The sequence below is a fragment of the Solea solea genome, chromosome 6, assembly GCF_958295425.1.
Source record: "Solea solea chromosome 6, fSolSol10.1, whole genome shotgun sequence".
NCBI classification, from domain to species: domain Eukaryota; kingdom Metazoa; phylum Chordata; class Actinopteri; order Pleuronectiformes; family Soleidae; genus Solea; species Solea solea.
Genome location: NC_081139.1, coordinates 18,481,169 through 18,504,228, shown reverse-complemented (window position 1 = coordinate 18,504,228; position 23,060 = coordinate 18,481,169). Strand labels below are relative to the sequence as shown.

The window sequence follows — 23,060 nt, the reverse complement described above, 5'->3', positions numbered from 1 at the left end:
TTTGGTATAGTATGGTACAGTTTGGAATGCTAAAGCCCTGGGTCAGGCTTGTGTTTCGACAGAGAGCAGTACCATAACTTGTGGGTAGTGCCCGTTGGCCACGTAGCAAACATCAGACAACAAAGGAGGACGTCCAGCAACTCTTTTTTTCTGCTCGGTTTGTGGCCGTTTGTCTCAGCAAGATGTCAAGTTTTGTGTGAGAATAGACTGCGGTGGTGATGTTTTTTGTCGCCCAATCAGCTGTTGTGGGTGGAGCCGGTCTACCTCCACCCTGACTGTACTGTACCATTTTACTCTGGTACCCCTAAGGAAAGGGTACCAAATATGGAACAGTTGGGGCTGGTTATTTTGGTATTATTCCTAATGGAAAGCAAAAACACACTTACTGTACCAAACCGAAACGTTCCACTCGGTGGAAACATGGCATATGTCTCCCTTTGTGTGCATTATATTCTCAGTGTTATCTTCCATGACCTTGAGTGCCAGCTTACAGCTCACATGTACTTTATATATATATACACACACACACACACACACACACACACACACCATATGTATAATGATTCATTCTCAGCCTCTGGGTTTATGATCTTTTAAGTCTGGGTGTGTCATAAAGATAAGATGATTGGTTGATTAATTTATTACTTGCTTGAATTTTTTGGTTTCTGATTTTATGTGATAGTGAATTGCAGAGTCTTGTAGAGAGAGGGAGAGACAATAAATGAATGATTTAAAGGTCCAGCGTGTAAGATTTAGTGACATCTAGTGGTGTGACTGCCTATTGCAATAAACAGATGACCCTTCTTCTCACCCCAACAACATCAGGGAACTATGGTGGCCTTTGCATACCAGACAGGATGTTGTCACCAATGAGCATGTCATGATTCCTATAGATAGACAGTTTTTAAAGTTGGTTTATACTTGGGTTTATGTATGTTCTTTGTTTGCATAGGAAGCTTCAAAAGAAACATGAAACTGCTGCTGTAGAAAATGTTGGCCTAAGATGTCGGCCTCTGTAAAGCACAGCCTTATCTTGAGTGCATATAAAGGTTTTTACACATTCTACACTGATACAAACATGCTGATGGGTTGTGGTTTCATTTCCATTTATGAACCATCCTAAATGCTTCCCACTGGACCTTTAGCTTTTCTCTGTGAGTTGTAAAAACCTTTTTCCCTTAATTTTCTGATGCTTTAGACGTGTTTTTATAATTAGTTTCGATAGTTTCAGCTCTCATGTTTAAAACATAATACGGAGATTTTTATTAAATGCCCACTTCCCATTGAAAGAAGTGATTATAAGTGGTCAAATTCAAAAAGAAAACTTGAGTAGATTGGGGATCTTGAGTGGAAAGGGCCAAAGTGCCTGTGAACTGCAAATCCACAAATTCATTCAGTGTGCACCACACGCACGCTGTGAAAATCAAAACAAGAAACCTCCTCGTCTGCATTTGTAAGTCTCTGCTGCCAAAGTCAAGCCAAGGTTGTTGGATTAACTCCTTCGTCCCCACTAGGGTTCAGTGTCTTTGAAAACAGTGCAGCGCGTTAGATGCGGTCTCCAGCCAGTAACCCTGTGGAGACCACAGACGAGAAGACTCTCTCCCCATACTGAATGTCAGCTCTGATACACATGGGAATCATTTTGTGCCTTGAATTGCAGAAACCACATCTCTGTGTAGCTTCCATTAAAATGCTTTCCGACCTCAAGGGAAACACCATTTTATTCCGTTGCTGATCTGTGCTGTTTAAACCCTGCAGACCTACAGGAATTATGTCGCACCTTTACTGGTTGTGTGTGTGTGTGTGTGTGTGTGTGTGCGTGCACATTGTAACCCTGATGGACTCCATGGGGCTCCTGTGTACAGTATTTTCAGTCGTGAGTCTCCTTTAAAAGAAGATAGATTAACCCTTTTAACTTATTTCCCTTAGGCTCTGACGTCATGGGATTGTTTTTGTGTGTGCGTGTAGGTGTGTGCGTTTGCGCGCGTGTGTGTGTGTGTGTGTATGGGGGGGGAACTGACTCTTATCCAGACTGATGGATTTGTTTCTCATGACACACTATTTGCTTTAAATTTGTTGCCCCTAGTTGTGTGTCATATGAACACTATGGGAATTGCCCTGTTGCTTGAAGCCACTTGTGTGTGTACACATAGAAAATAACTGGAATGCTTTGAGTGAATTGTGTGTGTGTGTGTGTGTGTGTGTGTGTGTGTGTGTGTGTGTGTGTGTGTGTGTGTGTGTGTGTGTGTGTGTGTGTGTGTGTGTGTGTGTGTGTGTGTGTGTGTGTGTGTGCGCAAAGGTTTACAAGTCAGCACGATACGTGTGTGGTTGTCAGCGTGAGTGTTGTCTGTCAGTCGTCTTTGTTCCGAGGAAAGAAATTGCCCCGTGGCTATTAGCTGTTACAAAAGAAAGTTGTTTCAGGTAATGGCCGAGTGTGTTCCTGTCTCTCAATTTACTAAAAACACACACACACACACACACACACATATACAATTCCATTTTACCACATGACTTCACTGGAAAGCTCTTTGTAGACCCACTCATACACACAGCGGATGAGAATGAGACGAGCAAATAGGTTTGCACAGTTATTCTTGTTAGGACACGGCATTGACTTCCATTCACTGGCACATAACCAGTTAATACCTTAACCCGTATTAGTCCTAAACTTGACTAGTTCCTCAGAAGGGAGCTTCTGCCTCATTAGGACCAGGTTACGGTCTCCATGGGGACTAGTGGTCCTGACGAGGTCAGAGTTTATGCCACAAAAGGTCCCACACACTCGCACAATGTCTACACTTGCGGTGTATAAGGGACGAAGAAGAGAAAGACCGAGCAAGAGTTTCCAGAGAAGGATGGATGGAGAGGGTGATGCAGAGCGATTAGGTGTGAAGGGATGGATGGACAGAGGTAGAAAAAGACAAAGATGATATTGATGTTTGCTCAGTTACTGTAGCAGCTGGAACAAGATGGAGAAATGGAGTGAGAAAGTAGAAAAAGGCAGCATAACGGGTTATTGACGTGTGCTGAGCTGCAGGCAATTTAGGCAGATCGGGAGAGCGAGGGAGGGGATGTTATCTTTTCTCCTGTGTGGATCAATCAGATGATGTAGTGATAAGACTGTGGATTACACTGCCATTTACACACTCCCCCCAAGTGTGTGTATGTGTGTGTGTGTGTGTGTGTGCGTCCACCTACCCACACTTGTTTCTTTTGACTCTGGTAAACGCCCACTGAAATTATTCACTTCCACACAGTAGCAGTCAGTCAGTAACCGCTAGTCTGTCCTCTCACTCTCACACATTTGGTCCCTGTCAAAATCTGTTTTGCTAAAGATGCATCCAAAAATACTCATTTAGCCGCCCTTCAAACTAGACGAAAACTCACTAACACCCACAATCATCTGGCTTGTGTCTGCAGTGTGAAAGGGCACAATCGGTATTCTTTCTCAGGTCAAACGACTCTGCAGTAGTCATGGGTATTGATCAGCCTTATCTCTGATTGGCAGTGATTTAAGCAGGAGAAGTGGGTAGAAACTGAAAGTTTTTTTCCCCTTCTTTTCACAGCACACAACACTCAGTACATTTACATGCACAGTTTAATTAAGCTAAGGCCGTAGTCTGACTAAGACATGCAGTCGGACAACTTGCCGAGTTGACATGTGGAGGAGAAAACCTAATAACTGGCTGTGTATGTTTGACTCTATATGCGAGTGCATATCGAATTAGTTTCCTGTTGACTATTACGTCACAGGAAAAACAAACGGCAAGATGGACGGTGCTGTGGATCTGTATGCTTCGTACCTGATGTACATATTATTTGTGATTCAAATTAGATCGTGCATGGCTTGTGTGGTTGTTTTGTTGTCCGGAGAAATACACCGCCATGGTATGATTTCCGGCAACAATACTGCAGTTTATACGTTGTCTCCTGCTACTTCCATGTCAAAGAACGGGAGGAAATGTTGGTGCAAGTGTGACCGACTAAGCTTATACATGTAATCAGTAATCAGACTATGACTTGCATTATCCAGGTATGTTAGTCCAACTAAGACGAGCTCGATTTTAGCCGGACTAACCTGTTTACATGATGCTAAGAAACCCGAATTATTGTCTTAGTGCGAATAAAATCGGACATGCATGTAAACACACTGACTGCTATCACAACTTTCCCCTGCTCACCTGCTGTTAAAGCTGAATACGATCTGTAGGCTAGACACAACATGATGTGGCTACGCTAATCTTGCAACTTATTTCTTATCACCTTCAAATCCAAATGTATGTCAATTTTAAACATTTTGAAGAATCATTGATTTTACACAAGTCAGAAATAATACACGTCGACTTTTCAGAACCCAAGTTGTCTTCTGATAGTACTCATCCAAAAAAAGTTGGTTTATTTACATAAAACGTGACTGAATTTATCAGCTAATTATTTTAGAATCAGTCCGTCACAATTGTGACGAGAGTTGGATGCTTCATTGTCGCTGTATATGTCTAATGAAATGTGAAGTTACCCTGAAAACATGCTCAGAACCACAAAAGTGTGTTAATTTAACAAACCCTTCACTCAGTGGCACTTTAACCCTACTTCACAGTGATTATATTCAGCATTTGTGTATGGTGACTGGTACGAGCATCATATGGGTCAGTGGATTACCGGGGGCGATTGGCCCCTTGTGACACAGGAATGCTCTCCATATTGTCACGCGGTCACCGGCATTACTGCCATGTCACTACCGTGTCGGAACACTACAATATGCTGACAGTTTTTCATGGTGGGTCTCTGTCTGTGGGGAAAAAAGGGGTGTGACTATGAATGGGCCGTGTTTGAATAGCATTCTTCACATTTTAGTTCATCAAATAAAAGTGTTTAATCCAGATGACACACCTATAGTTTACTATACACTCCCACTGAGATATAGCAATGGATGTTTACAAGGCTTACACCTAATGATGGTTTTGGCTCATCGCTTTATATTTTGGACTGGTTATTACCAAGCAGACACTTTTTAGATCTCACAAGATTACAATCTAGATTTTGACTCTTAAGAATGATATCCCGAGCACCTTCTTTTTTTTGGAGAAAAGCACCCAATTTATGGGTTAATTATTCAGTTTGGGCTCAGAACAGTTTTTTTTTTATGTATTCAAAACAGCTGCTGTTTAGATTTTACAAGATACAATCTAGATCATCAGCAGTTTAGAATAATATCTTGTCCATTACCCATCCAATGTATGGGTTCGTTCTCATTTTGGGTGTAAAATTAAAAACTAAAATGAAAAGTGATTTTTCGGGCCTTTGGTTTGATTGTTGTCTTTTCTGCCTTCCTCCAGCCGTTGCAGATAGACGACGACTTCTGCGGCCAGGACTTCAACCAGCCTCTGGGGGGAACCAGTACCATCGAGGGCATTCCCCTCTTCCTCGACAAAGATGATGGGATGACTTCAGTAGCGGCATACGACTACCGTGGCAACACTGTGGCTTTTGTCGGCACACGCAACGGCAAACTGAAGAAGGTAGGAATGATTTCACGCGGCTCCTCTGTTTTCAAACAGTTTTTCAGCATCACCACTTTGACGGTGTGTGCTTGCACCTTTGCCACTTTGCTTTTACATGAGGAATAAAGAGTAATAAACGCAGTCCACAGGTTTTTTTTCTTGCAAGAGGCCTTTTACAATACGACATTGAAGTGCCTCTTTAAAAACGTGCTCATTACTGAGCAGTTTACAGCAAGTGTGTTGCTGTTCTCCCATCGATTGTTATGTTAGTCACGTAGGACATAAAACGTTAACTGCAGTGTCCCAACGCCACGTGCCGCCTCACCTCTAATTTTAAGAGCTTGCCTTCAATCTGTTTGGCAGCTCTGACTGGAGAAAGGCTGTTCTGTTCTGTTCTGTTCTGGTCAGCTGTGCGGCGCTGACTTGATTCAGCTGGAAAGGCAGAAAAGCAGACAGGGGACAGATAAAGTGGTGATGTGATTGAGTTTTTACGTCTGGCACGTTAATGGTCCTCTGTGTAGGAATTAGTGACATCAAATGTTAAAACTGCAGACGGCACCAAACGGAGGACTCACTCCTCCACTCCTATCTCCATTTCCCAAGTGTGTCAGAGAACTACAGTGGCCTTTGGGTACCAGAAAAATACACCCTCCACACCGTTCCACTCTCTTCTCCATTTCTTCATTGTTTGTGCCTCAGGTGTGTGTGGACAAAGCCATTCTTTTTCATGTGCTTATGAAGCTTTTGCCCCAAAACTTCACATGCAAGCTCTGTGTCTTTTGTCCGTATCGGTAGAAACATGGCAACCCAAGATCGCGAGCTCTGTAAAGCAAGACCCTTGCCAAAAGAACACGTAACAGGCTTATTCCAAGGCTACAGAAACTTTAATGCTGTGCACATCTTTAAGTGCAAATCTGCAAGTTAGAGTTTTTGTTTTTTATCTGCAGCTTTTCTACCAGTGTCATCATCCAGGTTTGACCAGTGATGTTCTATATAGTACATCTATAGTACAATTATGAAACACACACACACACACAGTCCTTTTTAAGTGATGTTGCTGATATATACATAATATTTATCTATTATGTTAGAGGTGCACTCCTGATAAACACAGTCATTGTTATTCTATCTATGTAGTAGGTTTGTGTTGAGTGTTTACTGTTGTGTGTCTCATCTGTGTGTGTGTGTGTGTGTGTGTGTGTACATCCAGTCTATGGAGGACAGAGCTCTCGGGGTAAATGAAAGCTCATTAGAATTCTCCCCGTTTCCCTTCGCACTGCTCAAGACCTGTCATCCATTCAATATTATGAATGTATAATCAGGCTGTGTGTTTGTGTGCCTTTACTGTGCGTCTGTGTGTGTGTGTGTGTGGGGGGCACTTGTGTGTTTGTCACTCACGGTACGCATAATAATAATAATAATAATGTATGCTTATGATTTGTGTGTGCTCACATGTGTGTTCATGAGGGACAGAGAGACACCGAAACAATACAGCGTTGACTAAGATTCAGCTCCGTGCATTTGTCAAAGTGACACCCACTCACTTAGCTTGACAGAAGTCCCTTCATTTATTTGGTGATATGCACACATCTCCTGCGCTGCTCTGCACTTGTGGTCGAGGCATTTGTGTGTAGAACATCACCTGGGAATGCAAATGCTTTACCGCGTTGTTTTATTGTGTGTACGGAGCCAAAGAGCCTGCAGTTGTTTTGGCTGCTCACCGTTTCCAGTTGGAAACCCCAGAACAATAATACATGTGCTGTTGGTGAAGAAGAAACAAGCTCGGAAATCAGACATTTGAAGACAAAAACACCCAATTTCAAATGTTGACAGTGAGGGAGAAAAAGGAAAAAGTCGAAAGTGATGAGTGACGGATGATGAAAGCGCTGAAAAGGTCAACTGAATTACAAGCATGTGATCAAGAATTCGTCCTCAGTAACTGAGCAGACACTGTGTGTCTTTAATGGGTCAGTGCTTTTAATAAGTGATTCTATTTTGTGTGCTTATAATCTTATCAGTAAAATAAGGCAATTGATTGTTTTTATGAGTGTGTTTATAGCCTTGGACAGCGTGGTGGAGGTGCTCGCAGACCATGATGTGATGAAGAAGTGTGTTCCCTCCATTAGACTCTTCTCTGGAGAGCACTGGCACTGAATGCTGTTTGTTTAGCTGTGCTTGAGGGTGAAGGTGAAGGTGAGAGGAGCAGAGACAGTGAGACTTTGGGTAAAATGGATGAATGTGCTTCAAGGGGGCAGTTTTTCAGTTGCATTTCAAACATACACAGAAGGAAAGATTGACAGGATTAAAAAATAAAAATAGAAAAGCCAGCGAAATGTAAATGAGTGCCAAATGTATCTTTTCCTTCATTAGGGTTGAAATCAGTTCCTACGTCAAGTAACATTTTTTTTATTTTCTACCTGAAAATCTTTTCATTTATCGTTTAGCTGGATTTGATGTGTGCTTTGATGTACACTCGGTTTATTTTTAACCATCTTTCATGCTCTGCGTTGTCTAGAGCAACGGGATGGTTGCATAAACAACATGTCTAATGCACTAATGAAGTCCCTCTGTGCTCATTTGGCCACGCACACACATGCACACACACACACACACTCTCTCTCTCACACACACACACGGGAATCTTTAACTAATGAGTCCTGGTTTCATGGTGCAAGATATGAGAGATATACAAGGGCAGGAAGGAAGAAAGATGGAAAGATCAAGCAGATGGAGAGAGAAAAGCAAGAGGTTGAGTAGAGACGGAAGTGAGGAAGAGAGATGACATCCATCGGTGTGATGAACTAATTCCAGCAGTCATCGTGGCACCGTGGCAGTCAAGGACGCGGCAGCATGAAGGCAATTAATATTTAGGGAAAAGCTTCTCTTCCGTTTGCCTCCTCCATTATCCGTGGCTGCTTTGTCTTGAATTAGCATTGGTCATCACATGCCTCTGTTCATCGGTCAGCTTCCCACACTGCGCCATCTCCCGCTCTGTTTTATATCCGTCCATCTAAAGAAACCCCGCCTCTGTCTGTGTAGAATTGATATCCAACAGATGGATTAGGTGAAACTGTGGTGGTTTGAGAGCTTCTCTGGTCACTTCTGCACTTCAAGGCACTGTTGAGCATTTACAATGAAAGCGCATTCACCGTGAAACACACACACGCACACACTTGCACTCACATTGACAGTCTCAACAGGCGGTCTGAGGACATCAGACAAAAGAGGGGATCCCAGTCGATAACTCAATACCTATTGCAAGTGCTTGTATTCTTAACCGCGCACACACATTTCCACACAAACGGTTGTATTCCTCAGCTGCAGCCCTCATCGGGGGCCCATGTGAGCCATCTGCTGTGTGGATGTGGCCAGCATGCCAGGTGGTAGGAGCCCCGAGTGCCCGCTGTGTGCCCATTGTGGCCATGCCTGGCTCAGGTGTGTGCAGTGAGTGTGGTGTGGAGGAGCTGCCCAGTGCCCATTCATCTGAACAGAGTATCATTGATGCAAAATCATTGCTTCTGACAACATCAAGGGCAATTTTTTTTATATATATAGTTTTAATAGCTGTTGTGACAAAAGTATAAATAATATTACAACTCTTCTACACTGCAGCAGTTGTGCTATTTATGTTTACGTTTGTGAGATTAGTCACATTAGAACAAATCCAGACAATAATCTGTATTTATACCCCCTGGTCAATTGAGTGTGAGGCTGCAATCAGACAAGAAAAGTGTGGCAAATTTGAAATTTAAAGGTCCAGTGGATAATAATTAGTGACATCTGTTGGTGAGATTGCAGACTGTAGAATGCACATTCCGGCTGATTTGTCCATTCTGGCTGCTGTAGAAACTAGAAACATGGCAGTGCAGAATGGAGGCCTCTGCAATGCAAGGCACTTGCCTAAAGTAGTATTTTCCCCTTTTCTGTTCCAACATGATTGTGTCCCCATGCACAAAGCTTGACCTCAACCCCATCACACGGCGTTGGGATGAACTGGAACAGAGATTGTCACCCAGGCCTTCTGATCCAACATCAGTGCCTTTTTTTTATTAAAAGTCTACAATTGACTACAATGAAACTGCAACTGTGATCACTTCTTTTTTTGTAAAGGTTTTACAGTGGAACATTTAGGAAGTGGTGAGTATAGATGTTAATATAACTGAAAAAAAATAAAATAGTTTAACTCACTTTCCCTTATCTTGATTTTAAAGTTGGTTTCATATCATCTCACTGAACGGTGTGAGTTTATTTCAAAACCCAGATTTAATACCGTACAGGTGTAGGTTGTTTTTGTTTTGGTGAAATATTCATGCGATCTTAGACACATCAACATCAATTATGTATTATTTAACTCAAGTAACTGCTCTGGTCACGTGACTTTTTTTTAGGGCTTAATAACAAGTGACAGTTTGTCATTTGTATGTGTATATTGCTGGGTGAAGTCACTAATGTATCCCGCCGGGACGACCGGTGTCTCCATCATGAGTCCATGTCATGGCCTAATTGACTAATGATTGTTATTCTACTGGTGCATAATGTTGCCCTCTAATTCCCCTGTGTGTGAGTGAGTGTGTATGCATGTGTGCTTTCATTTAAATGTGTGTCACCTCAGCCACCCAAACACAGAAACTCCACCCAAACAGGAACAATTACACACCCTGTTGTAACACACCAGTGGCATTTGACCCCAGGAGGAAGTTGTTGAGGAATGATGGAGCAGGAAATATGTGTGGTTACTCTTTGTCTCATCCTCTGTATCTGCATTCTTTGAGTATAGGTACAAACCCGAAAATCATTATCTGAAAATATGGTTTGGTGACTCTTCCTTTAGGCATGTGTGTGTGTGTGTGTGTTGGTGTGTGTGTTGGTGTCATTACTTGGCTCAGCCAGCAGAGCCACGAGTTGTTTAGCTCAGGCAGCGGCACAGAGACGGCCTTTGTGCAGGCGTTTTGCGAGTCCTCGGTCATTAGTTCACACAGCTACACACACGGTGGATGAGAATGAGACGGGCCAATATAGAGAATGATGAAAAGGATCAGAGGGAGTAGAGGTTACAGAGAGACAGAGTTCTCCAGACGAAACGGATAATTTGCACTTAGCGTTTTTGGCAGTTAATTTACACCTTTCCTAGAGCACCATCAGTCAATTTGTCTTACCATGATGTTTCCAAATTAACAGCAACGCATGTGATTTTCTGCAATTGTTTCATCTTAGTTTTGTTTACCCCGAAGGACCAGATATTCTGTCCTATAAGAGCCAAATATGGACAGTATGTCTTTGTCATTTAGGGTTCATTGTGTCATCACACCATAATAATAATATATAATATATATATGTAATAATATGTAATAAAAATAAATAATATATAACAATAATAATAATAATGATAAAACCGTAACACTGTAATGCCATGCGACAGTCTCTCATCCAAGGACACGTCGGCATGTAGTCTAGCAGAGCCGGGAATCGAACACACAACTTTCAAGTTGAAAGACGACTCGCTCTACCACTGATCCACCGCCGTCCGAAAAATATTTACAGTGTATATTTCTCCTCTAGAAATGCCACGAGCCTGAAACCAACACACTCCGATGAACTGTAAAACTTGCACACAGATGTTGTACGTTTGTGTCTGTGTTATCCAGAGCTCGGGGCACTGCTCAATTAAAGGTGGTGTGTGTTTGTGTGTGTGTTTGTGTGTGTCAAAACACTGAATATTTGTCAGGTTTCTAAGAATGAGAATGTCTCCATATGCATGTGTGTGCATGCATCCCACTGAAGCATGTGGTTATCAATTATCTCTCGTCATTATCAGCCCGAGTCTCTCCCCCCATCTGTTCTCATGTCCTCTCGTGCAGCTACACTCAACCTAACAATGAACACACCTCCCTGTGGACACACACACACACACACACACACACACACACTGAAGCGTCTGAGGGTATCACAGCAGACTCGTACACACTGAATGTAAGGTATGTCAGTCATGTGACTTTGTGCTGGAGGTGCTACCACCTTATTGATGTGAGAGAAAGCTATAAATGGATATGTGTGCGTGTGTTGCATCTAAAGGACATTTGCAACTAATTAACATAGCCGGTGTAAAACCACACTTATGAATTAGTGAAAGGAATCATCCGTTGCTCGTCTCTGGCTCATTTTGTGTTTCATTTGTTGCTCACATATTCTCTTTCTGCTGTCATCCTCTCTTTTTCTGTGATCAAAGATTCCTCTCCCTGATAATAGTTGAGTGTGCGCGTGTTGAGATGTGATTGCTTTTTTTCCCTCCTCTAATCATTTTCTCTCTTTAAAGAGAAGAGAAGAGCAGAGGGAGCGAGCGAGCGCACACACTAACACACACAGTGTGACACTGACATGTATGCATGTAAAGGTATAGGGGTAGCCGTGCATGCGCTCACACATACATTCACATCTCAATTAATTGTAAAACTGCTATAAGGGCAGACGGTAATCTCACGCACGCACACACTTGTGAATGTACCCACTCAGCCTCATTACACCAGTGTCTCTAACTCCAAGGCTTTATCCTGGAAGAGCCTAATTTGCCGTAATAATCCATATTTCCTACCTTACTAACAAGCTCTGGTGACATTAAGGACACTTCAATTGATTGTCCCCTATCGCAAAATCTTCATCTTAATCCCAGTGAAAGCTTTAAAACCGTATTTTCACCAGTGCAGCACTAAAATGTTCAAAGAGAATCGGGTAAATTACAGCGGGCTCCCGTGTTACGTCGCTAACTCCTTTGCCGAGAACGGTTCAGTCCTGCACTGCACGACTCTTGCTCACTACCTCTGCCTTCTCATCAGAATTCGCCACTACCGGGGGTTAATGAGGCAAAGTGTGGAGTAGATGACAGAAGGAAAGAAAGTGGCGAGAAAAAGGGAGACACGAGGACAAGAGAGAGAGTGAAGGAGATGAATAATAAATGTGCCATGCTACAATCCATTTTTAAGGGAAGATTAGAAGAGTCTGGACGCAAGCTGGGGATACTCACATGATCGAAGTGAGGACGAGGACAGCCTGTTTCTAGGTCATCTTTGTTAGACATCCTGAGGTAGAACATCAAAGAATCCCTTATTTTCTATTCTATGCTTCTTCTTTTTTTTAATATTTCTTTAATTTAAAAGTTTTATCATGTGGTATCTAGAAGTCCTGCATCAATAATGATGTGCACACTTACCTGGAGGAGGTAGATAGACATTGGTTTTTTGATTGTCAGCGTCAATCTCTAGAAATCTGTGACACTGACGGCCAATGTAGATTATTTTCCCCTCCATCTGATAAGATATAGAAATTTAAAGCTAACGTGCATAACTTTTAAAATGAAAAGTTAATTAAAATTACTGTCAAATACTTTAACAAAATGCTGTTTAAGCTTATCAGCACCACATGACTCTCTCTGTGTTTCTCAGTATAGAGGTGATTTTGTGTCCTTTGGCGACATTCCTTTGCTGTACTCAGGAAATTACTAGTTTTATGTGGAGACAGATGGAGGAGAAAACACAGAGAAAATGTCCACAAAAAGTTTCAGACGTGATAAACTGTGCTCTCTGTGTAAACTTCCATAGATAAGTAAATAACTGGCCCATGCTGATTATTAAAAATGATACGTTTTGAAATGGTAGTGAGACAGGTGGTATGGTGAAGATGCAAGGAGAAGAGGTTGAGGAAGTGGCAGAGCTGAAGATGCTGAGATTTTCATTGGGAGTGACCAGGATGGACAGGATTAAAAATGAGCATATTCCAGGGACAGCTCAGGTTGAACGGTTTGGAGATTAAGTAAGAGAGCCAATGTTGACATGGTTTGGTCTTGTGATAGTGAACAAAGGATGTTGAACATGCAGCTGCCAGGCAGGAGGAGAAGAGGACGACCACATAGATGGTCATGGATGTTCTGAATGAGGGCAGTTTGTGTCACAGAAAAGGACACAATAGATCGGACAAGATGGAGGCCGATGATCCGCTGTGGGAGAAACTGAAAGCTTTAAAGATTTTTGGGGGGCTTTAAAGGGGGGTAGAGAGAGGTGGGAAGACACGCAGCCAAGGACCTTGGGTGGAATCCAATCCAGGTCGCAGCGGGGGCCTTGGCCCATTGGGTGCCAGCTCTACCAACTGAGCTATCCGGTGCCCCTAATTATCATGGAGGTTTATCGGTCCCTGGTGTTGACATGAAGCCCTTTTTATTCCCGCAGAGAGGCAAAGCTGTGGGGTAGAGAAAATATAGCTCTGTCCATGCTGACTGACACAGCTAACAGCACACCTGGCACAGGGCCAGGACTCCACGGGTGCACGAGCACACAAGCAAACACACCTTGACACCAGAAGGGATGTCATATCTCAAACTAACGAGGCAAAATGAGCACATTCATGCAGGTATGTCCAAACTTGGAACTCACACTGGGACGTGTTGGACGGCGGCGAAGCGTCCAGAGGGTCAGGCATGAGTAACACAGCAGGCATAGGTTACCGTTGGCTCAGGTTGGTTGTATCTCACATACAGGCTCACACGTGTTCATGCTATGCCTCACACACTCATTTGCTTGCAATTAGGCCCAGCAGCTCACAGTACATGCCTTGGCTTAGATGAGCTGTACAGCTCCCCACAAGCCATCATCAGCCATCATCGTGGAAACTACATATCCTCTGAGCCACGGAGTGGCAGGAATGATCAGTGGAGGAATACGCAGGCACAGAAGCGGCACACATAATTGAACAAGACACAGCATTTCAATACTTCCTTTAAATCTCTGTAAATAACAAGATGCAATGAGCTTCTTCATCTCCATTACATCTCCACTGAAAATGAGTGTAAATATGTGAGATACTATTAAATTAGGTAATCTACTGTGAAGAATGCATACTGCACCACATATACACACACACACACACACTCCTATGGGAAGCGACTGTTGCAGGCTTATCAGATTACACATTGCCGAGCTAATAGAATCTTAATAGATCGTTTTGTTCGTTCCTCTGGTTTAGTGACGTTAAGATGATTAACAGTTGTGTACGGAAACAAATGTGCTTTTGTCCTCCACACATATGTTGCATACAGTGTTTCATTATTACAATTGTCATGATGATTAGAATTATATTTGTGTGTTTGTTTGAAAAAAAAGCAGCTCATCATCATCATCATCATCATCATCATCATCATCATGTGGTTGTCATGTGCTGCAGGATCATTAAAGGGCCAACGTGTCTGGTTTTCACTCATGACACACACTCACACACACATGTACAGACACAGAAATGACTCCAAATGCAACAGCATGGTGGCGTCTCTCGCCGTCTACCCAATTATCCCTCTGCCCACCGCGTGTCTCCCAGCCCTGTCTCCCCCCCCCCCCCCCCGGAGGATGTAGCTGTAGCCTGAAGCTTTGTCACAGTGTTTGCTGGTTGGGTAACTTGCCGTCAGCCTGCCTACTTTCAGCCTGTTTGCCTCCTGACTGCTGCTAGCCATATTGCACTGACCCTTTGGCTAATCCTGTTAGCATTAGAGTTGGTGATAGCCAAGCGGAAAGCCAATCCCCCATGTTGGTCTAATACCCTGGAGGTAATCTTTGAGGAGTAACAGTTGGCTGAAGTGAACTTTCTTTGGCTGGTTTGTCATTAGTTTTTGTGTGCAGGGCGGCAGGTCCATTCTAATTACTGAGCTGAGATTTCATTTAGTGCTAATTAAGAGGAGTCGCCGTTATTCCTGCAGTGGCTAAAGCTCTTGTTTTTAGCGTAAGTGGAGCCACAGCAAAGGAACAGCTAATGGTTGTATTATTGGTGCAGCTGACCCTGACTTTCCCATTTCCATCTGCTCAGCCTTTTAAAATGAAGAAGCAGGCATTTAAGTGGAGTCTCAATGAGCGCAGAGTGTTATTTCGGTTTCTCTTAAGAGTTTTTATTTTTTTAATTATTATTTTTCTCCAAATTCTACCTTATTCTAGTCACACACAGTGAGTTCATTGTCTCTCTCTCCGTGGTGAAATATTTATCCATCCTTTCCTTTGGTTCAAATGTTTCAAACTGACGGAGTCTTTAATTAGTCATGTCTGCATCCATCTCTCTTCTCCCCGTCTCTCATTCCCCATTCAGATCTTCTCCCTCTCACCCAGCCCTTCTGTTTTTCTCTCTTTGATTCACTCACACTATCACTACTCTCTTTCTACTCCTCTCTTTCCTCCATGGAATAAGTCATTAGCTGACTGACTGAGCTGATTGCATCTATTCCCAAGGCTAGCATTTGTTTGTGCATCTCCTTTCTTTCCCTCCCTCCTCTGGTCCGTTCTCTAGCTCCCACCCATGCTCGCCTCCCTCTCTCTCTCTCTCTCTCCCAGCAGTCCTTTTCCTTCTCCTCCCATCTCTTTCTTACCTTACCATACTTTTTTCCCCCAACACTTTTCCCAAAATCGTCTCAGCCACAATTACTGTCTGTTGTTGCTAAAGCAGCTTATCAAGGCACACAGACCTTCCCAACAGTCTCCTATCCATAACATTAATCACACAGTATCATTCTTAATTGGCCGACACCAGTTAAACCCTCACTATTTTATTTAATTGGTCATTTTGCTTGATTACTGCTTGGATGCGGCGTCTCTGTGGAAACGGTTTAGTTGGCCACGGTTTGGCACATGTGGCCATTTTGGAGACAGTTTTCTCCTCCCTATGGGTTTTACAATTGTCTGGCCAGTTACTAATACTTCCATGAGCCAAGAGATGGAAGTGCATTCGTGTGTGTGTGTGTGTGTGAGAGAGAGAGAGTTTTGGATAGGGAATAACCAATGGCAGAGGAAGAAATATTCTCCTCTGTCAAACCCCCCTCTCTCCTCCCCACCCCCCTCTCACCCCTCTCCTTCTCCACTCCCCCATCTATGTGTTGCAGGTGGATTAAGCTAATTAAAGAGCCGCTAACAGGGTCCCCAGGGAGAGTCTGCATACACACAAACACATTACTACACCCACCCTACTGACGAAGGCAAGTTCACAGGTGTACGGAATAGAAAAATGAAGCAGGGAACACATGAATGAGTACAGACGCTACTGCTGTAGTCATTATATAGTCCTTGTGAAGCATTGTTTAAATACTTTATGGACCGATATGTTGCGCCGAACACGAGCTGAATGTCCTTGTCAGTCGTTTTAAATGGATTTGTGTGCAGATTGAATTATTTGTCACTCGTGAAGAACAGAGTTTAAGTTCGCGTTACCTCGTGTTAATAAGCCAACAAGCTGCATCTTCAGCCAGTGTTTTCTCCAAGCTCCAGCCTTAGGACGACTAGTTATGCGTTATCACCCATAAGCGCCTCGTGCTGTCTATTTATGGGTCACTGGCCGGAATGCAGTGCCCCAGAAATAACACTGGATTCTGGTGGTATGGTGGGTATGTGCATGCATGAGTGTGTGATCTCAAAGATCTTCATTTCTTTGTGAGTGAGTGTAGGAACGTTATGACTTAATGTATGTATTAATTTCTGTTTGTGTAGGTGTTCATTTTTAACAAGTGTGGACATGCATTTTTTTTTTGTGTAACTACACATGACGGCATGATAAATGATTCAAACATTTGTTTTTAAGACAAATGGTTCAAAAGATGAAGAGTGTGTGTGTGTGTGTGTATGATCTCAGAGAACATGGTTTTCCTCATGTGGCAGTGAGGGTGTGTCCGGATATTGATTGCCAGTGGAAGCATTACAGCTTTATGTATGTATTTATCTCTGTATGGCGACCGGATCATATCAAATCTGTTGATATCCATTATTTTCGTAGTAAATGTCGGACAATTAAAGCACTTTTGAGAATTTAGCCCCTGAGAGAAATTTGTAGGATCCATTTTATTGTGATTTAGATGTTTGTTGTGCTCAGAAAAAGGCAAACATTTCACACATTTTGAGGTCTATGTATCTCTATATGTATCAGTGTTCACATTAAACAAGTGGGGGCATACACTGTACTTTGTGTTACTTTGTGACGTCAGATAAACACTTGTTTTCAAAACAAACACAGGCAGAAAGTAAAAATAATAATGGATGGGATTGATAAAAAGACAAAAGAGGGAAACCCTTGATCCTTAAATAGAGAAAGACATGAACGTCATGTCACCTGCTTGGAATTCTTTCCAACTCTAATTTTCTACGTTCAGGATATTGGCCGTGTCTCAGGACAAATGCTTCCTTCCAGAGAAACCTATTGAATCACTGATAACCTGGAATGGGTAGGACCAGCATCCCTTTCTCACATACACAGAAGCCGTGTATGTGAGAAAGGGAGTGGAAGGGAACAGTTGGCTTCCTTTTCTTTTGTCTATTCTTCCACATACTCAATTTCCCTTTATTCAATTCTTTCATAGTTAATTAGCGACAAGTTTGATGGAAAATGTGTGTAACCCACTGGCTTTCAGTGTTCCCTCTGAATCACATTTGTCCTCCCGTACCACCGCTGCGGGTTTTGGCTTTCGACTGCACTGACGCCCCCCCCGTGAGAGAGACCTTTTCTTATTGTGCAGAAGAAGAAGAAGGAGATATCACAGTGTTGTGAGCGCGCCGCACACAAACACACTCACACAGAAACACACACCCAATAATAAGGCTCCAATAACATAGGGGTCTGTTCTCCAAGTTGTCTCAAATCCCCCGTGGTGGGCTTGCTCCTTGGTTGCCATGGCAACAGTAGTCAGGGCAGCCATGGCTGGTGATAGTAAGGAAGAGGAAGGATGAGAGAGCGAGAGCGAGAGAGAGATTGGTAGTGCACATTGATGTTTATGGTGCAAGCAGGGGATGTGAACAACGTTGAAAGTGGGTTGCTGCAACACTGCTGAATGTTAGAGCTTTATATTGTTGGGAATGCTGTTTTCTACTGGGGTTGGATGTAAGTGGGCTTGTAGGTCATGTTTGCCCCTCTGTGTGTGTGTGTGTGTGTGTGTGTAAGGGGGGTGGGTAAGGGAGAAAAAGACAGAAATGTAAAGGAAAGATGAAAAATGCAGAAACGGCACACACACACACACACACACACACACACACACACACGCGCACTCATTAACTCCCTCGGCATGTTCTTGCTGCCTTCATGTTTGTGTGGACATGCTCATCCATGCACAAAACGGTGGCTGTGAAAAGTATTCAGTCAGTGCTTTTATATTACATGTGCTTACAAACACACGACTCACATTTTATGTAAACAAATGGCAATGCATTCTGGAGATGTTTCAACTAAGTTAATAAAGTTCATACAAAGTGACACCAGAAGAGTATTTTTACCTAAATGTTGTATGGTTTTTTCTTCTGTATTTCCTTTAATATAAGTAAAAGTTTGTTTATATTTCCTGACCTCTTATCCAATATAATGTGCTTGGTAGATGGTATCTCGCCAGAAAGACGTGAAAAAAAAATGAAAGTTATGGTGTTGCAGCATCCCTGTCCATGCGTTCCTAAAGTACAGAACAGTGCAGTGGAGACTGGATGCACAGCAAATAGGCAGTAAGTGTCAGCTCTGCAATGGAAAATCCATAGTTTCATTACAGGCCCAGTGGTGTGAATGTGGCCGAGAGGCGGCCAGAGCTCTATCATGGGCCCTACGGGAGCCGAAATGGCTGCATTTAGTGATGCAGTGGAGTGAGGAGAAGGCAAGAGGGTCAAGGCTGCCGCTGGGAGTGAAGTGTGTGTGTGTGTGTACATGTGTGTTAGACAGAGAGCAGCCAGATAAAGTTCATGTCCAGTAACTGGCATGGCCATATTTGTACTGCTGGTAAATGAGGACCATAATTCCCTTTTATTTCCTCCATTTTTTACATCAATATCTACTTTCCATGTACAAGGAAATTAAAATGGCAATAGTGCTGATATTGTTACTTTTAAAATATATTGTATATTAGACATACACAGCTCTTTATTTAAAGGCCCATTGTGTAACGTTTAGGAGGTTTTATTGTCAGACTACCCAAAAGTATGTTTGTATAAGTTTAGAATTGCTTTAAAATAAAAAAAGAAATGTGTTTTCTGTTGCTTTATAATAAGCCTTTATGTACATTATGCAATAACAGAAGCTGCTATCTTGCTTGAATAGCCATGTTTCCACAAAAACTATGCGATGGACTGGAGACCTGGGACTGGGATGCAGAGGGAAATTATGTAAAGCGGTTATTGTGCTATATTACAGTAAGTACTATAATATAGGCAGTGGCATCAAAGTTATGGCATGTCTTAAATCCTTCAAATAGAGATTTATCTGTGTTGAACACAACGCAAATAACAAATGTGTTTTCTCCCAACACATATCTTTAATTTTCCCCATTACTGAAGACCAAAGAATGTGTTTAAGCCCCAAAGCCACTTAGTTATAGAAAGGGCAGGAGGTGAGTTACTCTGGGAGAAGGTAGGACTCATGAGCTCCTGGCTATTGTTTTTTCCTCCAGGTGATTAGAGTTAAGAGGCATGCTTTAAGGGAAATTAGGTTTCGATTGGACCTTCTGATGAAGAGGTGGGATTGTAATTGTTAGTGACCTCCAAGGCCAGGAAATAAAGATCCACTGAGATGTACTGTTCATAGTAATGTGGGCTGATCTGAGAAGTGTTTTTTTATTTGCTGAAAGTTTCCTTTCTAAGCAGCAAATGAATGCAGAGTAATATTTGATTCCTGTTCCAGGGCAAAGAAAGCAAGCAAATAGTTTTACAGCCATTATGTCGTCATAAATACTGGATGTGTGCATTATGTCGGCCATGTTTTAGTCGGGTTAATTACGTGACTCACTAACCACAAGAACAATCCATCCATCCATCCATCCATCCATTCATCCATTCTGTTTTTCTGACATAACCTCACTTCTACATATGAGAGGTGAGTGGAGGATTACAGAGAACTGTACCACAGCAGGAAGACACACACAAGCGCACACACACGCACACACACTTAATCAAACTGATTGCTTGTGGCTCTTACATCTCTCATTGCATCATCTCTCTAATGCACTCGATCTGCCTCACTGTATCCTGCACTCTCGCTCTCTCTCTCTCTGTGTGCGTGTCCTGATCTTATGAAACCACGGGTCTCTCCCAGAATCTGTGTTTGTGAGCTTCTGATTAACATCCATTAGAACTCCGTTAAGTCGGGTGTGTTAGTTAATGTGCGTGTGCAGCATTTATCGAGGAGATGGGACTTTTATACACAGCCGGTTTCATCAACAGTCAAACCTGACCTGCGTTCTTGAGTTAAAACCATTTAAAGTGTTGAGTGGCTGAATGGATGCAATCGGCAAACAAGTGACTCTTTGGTGTTTTAAAGTGCACAAACAAGTGCTTTGGGTTCTCACACATTAAATAAACCTTATTTCCCAGCACTGGTTGGAGACATGTACAATCACACACACACACACACACAAATTCAAAGCCACACAACGCGTAACCATGCGCATACACACCATGCGACGTGTTCTTCATTCTCCTCGCCTAAAAGAGAGCGATGGAGCCAGGAGCGATGCAAATTGGGTAAAATGTCCCGGAAAGTGGCTTTTCCCACTGGGACCTCTCCACTCCAGCTTCGAGTTAGCACATTGCCTGTGTGTGTGTGTGTGTGTGTTAGTGTGTGTGAGAGCGAGAGAGGGAGAAAGGTGTGTGTGTGGCTGTGAGCACGCCACAGTTCTGGCACACACATGATCCTGCATGTGCTTGTGTGTGCCTCGTCGTGCGTCTGCCATCGGCTGCATACGTAGAAAGAAAGAACGAGGGTGTGAAGTATAAGGTGTTGGACTTCACATGTATTAGCTCCTCGAAAGGCTCGGCCAACTGCAAATCTGATCGTGGTTACAGACCGAGAGATAAAGACATGCAAGAGAAGAAAAAGAAGCATTTGTTTGAAGAAGAGAAGGGATTCATATATAATGGGAGATGCTCGCAGATTGTTGTCTGGTATTATTCCAGAGATGGTTCACAGTTCTTCAAAGGTCCACCAGCTCATTACCCTCTTTTCTTAATTGGAAACCATTTCTGCCCACGTTCAGCTGTAGTTCAGAGTGTTTATTGCCGGAATGTAGTGTTCAGTGTTTCTCAGTTTCTTTATGGTAGTCGCTTTTGTGTTTTACTTGTGTGCTTTAGAGGCTACACGTCCCACTTTATTTTCTTCGTATCAGTGACTGAAAAGCAGTTCATTTGTGTTGTGAACTCACGACATACATTATCTCAAGGCACTGTACAATGGCCGATTATTATTTAATTAATCAGCAGAGGATAATTAATATATGTTTGCAAACAAAATGTGTTTTTCAATCCAAAAGTTAAGTTGTGAGGAACTGTGTCACGTGAGGATGCAGAGACAGGCCCTAAGCGTTTATTTAAGTTGATAAGTGATGTGTGGGCCAAAAAACAAACTGATTTCTAAAGGTTGGCACAGGCCATAGAAAAACCAATATTGGTTGAACCTCCTCATCACTGAGGAAGAATTTAGTAACAGCGGAGAGAAAAGTGTCGGTCTGAGTGGGAAGAAACCAAAGAGAACCAGACACAGCCTGCTAGTGATTTCCTCCATAAGATGCTGAAGTTGAAAGACTCGCAGTATGGACAACTCATTTAAGAAGCACAGATTACATCAAAATAAAACCTCCTCCCTAAAAAAGAATCCAGTTGCGGTGTTGAAATGAGGTTTCTTTTTTTTCCCCCTGTTCCCTGTAACAGTCAGAACTCTAAGAGAGGCGGACAGTTTGAGTGACGACAGAGGTCTTTCATATGTTGCCAAGTTGTGAGGAACTGCATCACATGCCCTCCTGCGAGCGTGAATCAGGTTTACCTCCGGATGAACTCTGGGACTCAGTATGGTTTTCTGGCATCAACCGTCCCTCCCCGAAATGTCCACTGCAGGGATTGTATTGTGCTGGTTTGAATTTATTGCGTGTGTGTGTTTCTGTGGGAGTGTGTAGCCAGTGAGGGCGGACAGTGAAGTATTGCCTTTACACAAACAGGCCTGAGGAAAAACCTACAGGTCGGAACATCTGCCTCTTGTGTGTTTTTTTTTCTGTTTCTGTGTGAGTGTTGTCTGAATGTTAAGGTATTGTCAATTCAAAGATTGTGACCTGTCAAACAGCCATTTACCCACTTAGTAGATTTATGCAGCGGCTGACTCAACAGACTTGGCATTGGGAGACGTAAAGGATGCAGTCGAAAGACGACAATGGGACTGTGCCACTCGCACTGCACACAATGCACACAAAGACAGAGCGGGAGAGAGGAAGGAAAGGAGGGACAATTTTGGAAGAAAAGGCTGTAGAATGGGCAGAGTTTGGACGGACAGGACTGTAAATAGTTAAAGCACGGGGGAAGGAAATTATCGAGAACAAGAACAAAACAAGCTTGTAAATGTATTTGTGGAAAGACGCAGCCACTGTGTGTCTCTGCAGTCACTGAGCGAGGAAACATTACCAGAGGGATTACAAAGCCGTAGATGTGAATTGGCTTTTGAAAACCTGCAAAATCATATTAGTATAAGCAATATTGCATTATAAGGACGTGCAATATGTTTTCATCGGGCACTTATCTCAACAGCCTGGCAAATCCATCACCA

At 42.8% G+C, this 23,060-nt stretch overlaps 1 protein-coding gene across 4 annotated transcripts in view; it reads left to right on the top strand.

The window, feature by feature from the left end:
- The window catches only part of LOC131460305 (plexin-A1-like), a 202,969-nt gene that overhangs the window by 46,971 nt on the left and 132,938 nt on the right, over window positions 1-23,060 (top strand). For all 4 annotated transcript variants that reach the window (XM_058630649.1, XM_058630653.1, XM_058630650.1 and 1 more), the window contains exon 3: window positions 5,337-5,519. In XM_058630649.1, the coding sequence (XP_058486632.1) occupies window positions 5,337-5,519 (183 nt within the window). The remainder of the gene's footprint in view (window positions 1-5,336; window positions 5,520-23,060) is intronic.